This window comes from Magnolia sinica, chromosome 8 (genome assembly GCF_029962835.1).
Source record: "Magnolia sinica isolate HGM2019 chromosome 8, MsV1, whole genome shotgun sequence".
In the NCBI taxonomy this organism is placed as follows: Eukaryota; Viridiplantae; Streptophyta; class Magnoliopsida; order Magnoliales; family Magnoliaceae; genus Magnolia; species Magnolia sinica.
In genome coordinates, this window is record NC_080580.1 from 5,408,203 (window position 1) to 5,416,752 (window position 8,550).

The window sequence follows — 8,550 nt, forward strand, 5'->3', positions numbered from 1 at the left end:
TACGTAAAATGATTTATTTTCTATATTGCTTTGTTTACGTTTATCTTTCTGTTATTTCCGTTTTAAGCTTACATCTTAAAATAAGCTAGCAAAATAGACATAATGCATGGATAAAAAACATACATGACTGTAATCTTACCAGGTCCTTCACCAAATATTATTGCCACTATGAACATCCCATGTACTATAAATATATGTAGTATTTTTATTAGCTCATCTCATCCAATTTGGACAGCTGAATTTTTTTATATTTTTTTAACAACCATTCACTTTTCTGGTCCAAGTTTCACGTCATCGTTCGTATTAAATTATACCTAAGCATATCCCTCTCCGGCTTTTTGGCATTTTCAACTTTATTTTTCTTTCTAAATTTTCAATGCCTGCGTCATATAAAATTCCAACTTTACTATGTATTTTTGTGGCAGGCCGAATTATTATGGTCACCGTCACGAAGGATCTGACAAGGGTATTACGTAATTTCACATCAAATAATAGGGAATGTTATTAATCATGAACAGACCTGATTGCTACTTAAGGTAGTTCAAGCACTACCAAAAAATAAAAAAAAAAAAAAAAGAAGAAGAAAAAAGAAAAAAAGAGGGCGAGTCATGGAGCAACCACACCAAAAGAAGGTCCCTCATGTATTGATATTCCCCCTCCCTGCCCAAGGTCACATAAACTCCATGCTCAAGTTAGCACAGCTCCTGTGTCTAGCTGAATTCCATGTCACCTTCCTCAACTCTCATCACAATCACGACCGTCTACTCAAATGTACGGATCTCGGGTCCGAGGTGGCCCACTGGCCTGGGTTCCGGTTCGCGACAATATCCGATGGGCTCCCACCGGAACACCCACGGTCCGCTGACTTCTTGATAGACTGCATCGACTCGCTTAAGGCCAACACAAAGCCGTTGTTTAGAGAGATGCTGATATCTTATTGTCGATCAGACGATCCAATTACTTGTATTATTGCTGATGGGATCATGACATTCACGATCGACGTCGCTGATGAACTTGCGATTCCGATCATCGCGTTTCGTACCATCAGTGCTTGCAGCTTCTGGTCTTATTTTTGTATACCTAAACTGATACAAGCGGGCGAGCTTCCATTCAAAGGTACGTAGAATTCTTGATTGTAAGCTAAGGTGGGCCATGATCGCAGTCCATATACGCAGATCATCTTAAGGCATCAGACCAAAAATGAGGCATATCCAAAGCTAAAGTGGACCACACCATAAATAGCAGTGGGACACTGATTCTCACCGTTAAAACAAATCGTAGGGCTTACCATAATGTTTATTTTTCATCGAATCCGTTGATAAGGTCACACGGACCATTGAAAATCTTTTTGGGCCACAGAAGTTTTGGATCAATACGAAACTTTTTTTTTTCCTCTTCATTCGGGTCTTTGTGACCTTATGAACGGATTGGATGGAAATTAAACGTTATGCTGGGCCCAATGAATTTTTTAACGGTGAAAATCATTATCTCAGCTGCTATTTGTGGTGTGGTACAGATGATCTTTGGATATGATTATTTTTTAGATCATGCTCTAAAATGATATTTAAAAATAGATGAACGATATAGATATAATAAATACATCACTGTGAGGTCCATGTAACTATGATCTCCTTTGAACCGTTCGTACAACCAGGCGCTCGAGGAGCGTCAGTGCTCGTCTTCGCACGACACTACCTACAACAGCTATATAGCTGGTGTGTGGTACACCAGCCAATCCGCTTCCTGTATGATCGCAGTCCATTTATTGAAGGGTTTGGATGGTGGATAGATGTGGCCCATAATTTTACGGTCATGATTTGATGGTAGCTGGGCACTGATTATGTGGTAGAGTTGTTTACGCAATGGAAGCGGATTGGGTAGGTCTCACCATGATTGTTTGTCACTAAAATCAGGCCCGTCATTCATAAGGTGGATCAAACAGCCATGCTAACCGTTCATTTTCTCATGCACCCTTGTACTAAATGATGAATGGATGGCCTGATTTCTGTTATAAATTAAGTAATTGGTGGATCCCATCAGATGAACGGGTATGATCTTACAAAGACGCCCATGCAAGAGAATTGACATCCGATGGGTACTCAAACCCGAGCAAATCCGGATCTGTGCAAATAAGGGCTAGATCTGGACAAACAAGACCTTAACTGGAAACGGACCGGCTACTCCCCCTGCCACCAGTCAATGGCTAGTGGTCGGTGCTCCGTGGGCCCACCATGATGTTTATGTTTCATTCATGCCGTCCAACTATTCTTCCATGTCATTTTATGGTATGAGACCAAAAATTAGGTTGACCCAATTATCAAGTGGACCGTTCAGTGTTGATTGAACACCCACCGTTAAAAACTTCTCTAGGCTACAAAAGATTTGGATCAAGCTAATATATATATAGTTTCCCTTCATCGAAGTTTGTATGAGGTAATCCACATGTTAGATGTCAAATAACCATTAGGGCCCGTTTTGCCGGGTGGATTGGAAGGGATTGAATGGTATTAGTGTGGATGGCATGGATTTCAAAGTAGTGACGGTGTTGTCAGTGGATTGTCTTAAAATCTATGGGATAGCTATATTCCGGATTGCTATATTGAGTCTGTTAGGCATGCCTGGCCAATCCCAGGGTTAAACCTTCTCATTCCTTTCAATCCCTTGAACCAAACTGATCTTAAGTAAATTTGAATGGATTAGGGTGGATTGGATGGGATTTAAAGGTAATGATTTGCCAGTGGATTGACTTAAGATCGATGGGATTGCTATGTCTCAGGATTTAGATCACTCATTATGTTTGACATGCCTGGCCAATCCTGGGATTTAACTTCCAATCCCTTCCAATACCATCCAATCCCTTCCAATCCACCCGGCCAAATGGGCCTTTACAGTGGGCCCTAGGAGGTTTTTAATGGTGGACATTCAATCAAAACTGTTTTCCCATGGTGTGGTCCATTGATATTTATATTTACCTCATTTTTAGGATCAAGTCTAAAATTATCTTTCAAAATGAACGGACGGCGTGGATAAAACAAATACAACATGTTGGGGTCCACGTAGCACCGACCACTAGCCCCCCGGTTAGGTCTACTGTACAATAGCCGGTGACCCGGTCAATTTGGTCATTTTCTAAAATAAGGGTATTTTAGTCATTTAACAAAAATATCTCTCTCCTCAGACGATGCTGACATGGAACACGCGATCACGTGCGTGCCGGGAATGGAAAACGTCCTCCGACGCTGCGACCTACCGAGTTTCTGCCGAGCCAAGCAACTCACCGATCCGTTTCTCCAAATCGTCCAGTCCGAAACACTCAACTCGGTTCGCGCTTCGGCCCTCATCCTTAACACCTTCGAAGACCTCGAGGGCCCCACCCTCTCTCAAATCCGGGCCCACTTCCCCACCACATACACAATCGGGCCCCTCCACTCCCTCCTCAAAACCCGACTCACCGATTCAACTGAGTCAACCCACAAAGATTCCTCCTCCTCCAGCCTCTGGAAAGAAGACAGAACCTGCATAACGTGGCTCGACTCACAACCATCCGACTCAGTCCTTTACGTTAGCTTTGGCAGTTTTGCAGTGGTGACTCGGTTCGAGTTGCTAGAGTTCTGGCACGGTCTGGTCAACAGCCAGACCCGATTCCTGTGGGTCATACGTCCGGATCTGGTTAACGGAAAAGGAGACATGGGTCACATCCCAAGCGAGTTACTGGAAGCGACCAATGAGAGGGGATGCCTTGTTGAGTGGGCCCCACAGCAGGAGGTTCTGACCCACCACGCTGTTGGCGGGTTTCTGACTCACAGCGGGTGGAACTCGACGCTGGAGAGCGTGTTTGCAGGTGTGCCGATGATATGCTGGCCCTTCTTTGCGGATCAGCAGATAAATAGCCGGTTCGTCGGGCATGTATGGAGGGTTGGTTTGGACATGAAGGATAGGTGCGATAGACGGACGGTTGAGATGTTGGTGAGAGAGATGATGTATGAAAATGTGGAGCTGAGGAAAAGAGCGGCTAAGATGGCGGATTTGGCGAAAAAGTGTGTTAGTCGTGGTGGGTCATCTTATATGAATATGGAGAGATTGATTGAGGACATTAGAGGTATGAGCTTATAATGAGCTCTTTTTATTCTTAGTGGGCCCATTGCTATGATAATACAGATCGTTGGTTTGTTGAATCCTATGGTAGACTGATGATGTCCCAGATATCTCCTTCATCTGATAATCATAACCTTTCGTTTGTCGCCAACATACAGACGGTTGAGGAGCGAAGTACAACAATGGTCAGGATCTATAATGGTAAAAGGTGCCAAGATTATTGGCTACGAACTTCCCATCTTGAAGATTTTGGAGGTTATCACTAAGGGCGCCGTAGTATACCACCCACTAAGGATTTTTTTTTTTTTTTTTTTTTTTAAATTTAAATAACTCATTTAAGTTAATAAGTTACTTTTGGTGAGTACAATGGTAAGAGTAACTTTTAAATTATATATTTTTTTTAATTTCAACTTTTACCTTTTCAGTTAACCTCTTATAACCTCTCTAACTCTCCATGAGATGGATGGTTAGTCCACATCAAAGGTGGGGCTCACATGATGATTGTCCACATTAAATGTGGGTCCCACATTATGGATGACCAACGTGCCTACATAATCATTATCTACATCAAAGGTAAGCCCCTAATGATCAATTACTCACATCTAAAGTGGCCCCCCCGCATGATGGATAACCGACGTTGAAGGTGAGGCCCACATGATGGGTGGTCAATATCAAATTAAGGTGGGCACCACATGAGGAGCGGTAGATAGTATTGAAGGTGGCCCTACATGATGGACAAAATATTGAAGGTGGGCCCCACAAGATGGATGGCATATATCAAGGTGATCCCCACATAATGTGGAGTGCACATCAAAGGTCTGTCCCTAATAATGAGTGGCTTACATCCAAGGTAAGCCCAATGTTGGACAACCCACATTGAAGGTGGGGCCACCATGATGGACAATCTACATCAAAGGTAGACTCCACATGATGGACAATTTATTTTGATGGTAGAACCCACATGATGGATGGCCCATATCAAGGTGGGCCCCACATAAATGGACGACCCACATCAAAGGTGTCGATGATGAATGGTCCACATCCAAGGTGGGCCCCACATGATGGAATGCCTACGTCGAAAGTGGGGCCTACATGATGTGCAATGGATATTAAAGGTGGGCCCCACATGTGAACAACGACATTAATGGTGGGCCTCACATGAGAACAGTTCACATCAAAAGTCAACCCCAGTGATGAATGATCCACATCTAAGTCGGACCCGCTTGATGGACAACCCACATCCAAGGAGGGCCACCTGTGATGGATATCACACATGAAGGTGGGCCTCGAAAGGTGGATGGTCCACATTGAAGGTACGCCCCCACATGATGGGCAATTCATATTGAAGATAGGGTGAAGGTGGGCCCAACATAATTATCCGCCTAATTGTAGAAACCATGATAAGCATAAGTAGCTTATGTAAAGTAACTTAGGTTCCAAACGTCCCTTCAAGTATCTGTTCATTCTTAAATAGTTGTACAAAAAATTCCAAGTACAATCTATATTTTAATCAGTGCACTATTTAATATCAAATTGATAAAGTTACATTGAAACAAAGCTCTATTTGATCACTTACATCTTATTGTAGCTGGGCCACAGTATGAAATATGATAAGAAAAGATGAATTAAAATGACATAATAAGATCAATCAAACTCTCTAATGACTCATATGAAGAACCTCCCATCGCCATACAACACATTGCATTTTCCTTTAGAGCACCTACCCTCTCTCTCATCTCCTCTCTTTCAGTCCCCACCATCAATCTTCCTATGGCCCACTCTATCTCACCTCTCTCGAACCCATTCTCAAGTTGAATTCCCACCCTCCAAACATGGCTCGCATACCTAGCATTCACCTTTTGGTCCCATAAATAAGGAGAACATAACATGGGGACCCCTTCACATATGCTCTCCAAAGTAGAATTCCAACCATTGTGTGTCCAAAATCCTCCCACTGATGGGTGGGTCAGCACTTCTTGTTGTGGGGCCCACTTAACTATCTGGCCCCTCTCCCACGTCTTCTCTTCAAACCCTTCTGGCAGTTCGACCCAATCATGGCCACGGATGGAGCCAGGCCGGACCACCCACAAGAAGGGCCGGTCACTATTGGCTAGCCCCCAAGCTATCTCCACCACGTCTGTTTTATCAATGGAAGCTAAGCTACCAAAGCTGATGTAAATGACAGACTTTGGCGCCTTTTTTTCTAGCCAAGCCATGCAGCTGTAGTCTAGTGTTAGTAAGCTGTTTGATGCTCCCTGCGAGAATTTGTACAGTGGGCCCATGGCAAAGAGTGGAATGGGATGATGATCTTCTCTAACTTTTTTCAATGCTGTCGATTCAAGACCATCAAATGTATTCACGATGTAACCGAAAGCGGACATCATTGCATTGAGAACATTAGCCCCCAAGCGCTCAAACGTATCAGGATCGGTCTTGCTAAAGTCCGGCATGTCCTTGATCCTCAGTGGCAGAATCTCAGGAATAAGTGTATCTGGCTGACAATCTGCTAAACACGGATTCATTAATATGTTAAGATAATCTACACATTGCTTTTGTTTAGAGAATTAAATGTGTGTGTGTGTGTTTTATAGGTAAGTTCCATAGTCAGGCCCACCAAATGGATGTTCATGATTGCTAAAGGGTGGCCTCAACAATAGTGCCCCAAGCGATGTTATTTGTTTCATTTTCTCTATAAACGATCATTAATAGTATGTTTGCTTGTATTTCAATTTTATTATAATTTTTAAAACCTACTTACTGTGGGGGTGTAAATGAGCCTAACTGATCTGGTCCGTAGCTTGTCCAAGACCAGCCTGGCCCAAGGGCTAGATATACTTGACCCATGCGCTGATCACCCGAATCGGCTCGTACTCAGTTCCATCCGTAGAACTGCTCAATGAAAAATTTTCAAGTTATTGTTTACATCACACCTATATATCTCATATACAACTCAATGCAATTGTTAACTGTTCAAATCATAGGGTCTAATGTAGATGGAGCATCGCTGAAGAATTGAACTAATGGAATGATCCTGACCATCCATAGGGTGGTTGCTACACATAGAGGCATGCTCCATCCACATGGGCCTGCAATTCGGATACTCTGGATTGCATGCTATACAGGTGCACGAAGTGTACAGTGGGTGATAGACTAAAACTCCAAAAAATGGTGGTTAACTATCGCTATAACTTAGCCCATTTGATGATATCTTGGATTCCTTTCAAAATATCCTCAGCCACACACTTTCACCATGAAAGGGCAACGGTCACTGGAGGGTTGTTTGAATGATGCAAGCTCACTGTCACATATGCTGTCTTTTGCATGTGGTACCAAAGCACACATGCATGTTGATTGGCACACCTGAAAATTTTGAGGTGCTTGAAGATTGATGGTGGCATATGTGGCATTATAATGCATGCATGTATCATACAAGACTCAGCATACGTAAGTGTTACCCTTAGAATAAGATTATTTTTGAGTAACAACCATATGGCCTGTATGAACTATCCTCAATTTTCTCTTTTTGTAAGAAAAGGTGCTTCACAAACAACATAAAACGCAGGATATAGCATCCAAACAGCCCCCCCCCCCCCCCCCCCAAAAGGATTTAATGATGTTTTTAGCTGTACCATTTAAATCAAGATTTGTAAAGATGTATAATAAGATTTAAGAAGTTTTACGCGGCACATCAAGATTAATTAATTCATTTTCAAGAACTTCCTTGATTGGAAACAATCAAGATTTGGGAGATGTCCAAACGGGCCCTAACATGGACACATACCTGTGATGGAAAGAAGTCCATTTTGTTGTAGAAAGTCCTAAGACGACATGGTGGCATAATATGTGGCACTACTGGTGCCTAACAAAATTCTTGGGAGCTTCAACTGATCGGCAACGGCTTTAGTGAAAAAGCTCATCAGTGATGATGCATGTAACCGGGCCATGCTGGCTGTCCGATATCAATCGGGACAAACGATCATGGAACGGTGCTTGGCATGTGTCGTTGAGGATGGACACAAGGGTTAAGGGGTCCTCAGTCCAAAGCTGATGGTCTGAGAAGCCGTCGGGAATGGGCTCGAAGTTGAAGTTGGGGACGTTAGATGGATTAGGAGAGTTGGAGTGAGTATGAATTACCGTGATTGAGAATCCTTTGCAGTGTAAGATAGTGCCCAGTTGAAGCATGGGATTGATGGGTCCTTGAAATGGGAGTGGCAAAATAACCAAATGATAGATTTTCTTTTCTTGGATTTGTACCTTTTTCGATTCATCCATTGGAAATGGCTAACTGACTCTTGGGCTAAGAAATGAATTCTCTCCCATACATATAGGGAGTTATATCATACTCTTGCAGATTCTGATGTTTGTTACGCATGCGACCTAAGTCATGCACATGGCATACATTAAGTCAAATTAAACCATGTTGTGGACCCCACTGTTGATTTTGGAAATCATACT

At 42.9% G+C, this 8,550-nt stretch overlaps 2 protein-coding genes across 2 annotated transcripts; one reads left to right on the forward strand and one right to left on the reverse strand.

Moving 5' to 3' along the window:
- The first annotated feature begins 559 nt into the window (after positions 1-559).
- Positions 560-4,175, forward strand: LOC131252690 (7-deoxyloganetic acid glucosyltransferase-like). Its single transcript, XM_058253367.1, has 2 exons — positions 560-1,116; positions 3,179-4,175. The coding sequence occupies exons 1-2, from the start codon at positions 609-611 to the stop codon at positions 4,111-4,113; spliced, it is 1,443 nt and encodes a 480-aa protein (XP_058109350.1). The 5' UTR covers positions 560-608; the 3' UTR covers positions 4,114-4,175.
- A 1,420-nt stretch (positions 4,176-5,595) lies between these two features.
- LOC131252696 (UDP-glycosyltransferase 76B1-like) lies at positions 5,596-8,318 on the reverse strand. Its single transcript, XM_058253373.1, has 2 exons — positions 7,877-8,318; positions 5,596-6,598 (listed from the first exon to the last, which is right to left on the reverse strand). The coding sequence occupies exon 2, from the start codon at positions 6,543-6,545 to the stop codon at positions 5,721-5,723; it is 825 nt and encodes a 274-aa protein (XP_058109356.1). The 5' UTR covers positions 6,546-6,598; positions 7,877-8,318; the 3' UTR covers positions 5,596-5,720.
- Between the last annotated feature and the right edge of the window lie 232 nt (positions 8,319-8,550).

Bases quoted from the DNA above. Each gene is read 5' to 3' on its own strand.
- LOC131252690 (XM_058253367.1), top strand. From the start codon at position 609: ATGGAGCAACCACACCAAAAGAAGGTCCCTCATGTATTGATATTCCCC. The intron at 1,117-3,178 runs GTACGTAGAATT...CTCTCTCCTCAG, and splicing joins GGGCGAGCTTCCATTCAAAG to ACGATGCTGACATGGAACAC.
- LOC131252696 (XM_058253373.1), bottom strand. From the start codon at position 6,545: ATGCCGGACTTTAGCAAGACCGATCCTGATACGTTTGAGCGCTTGGGG.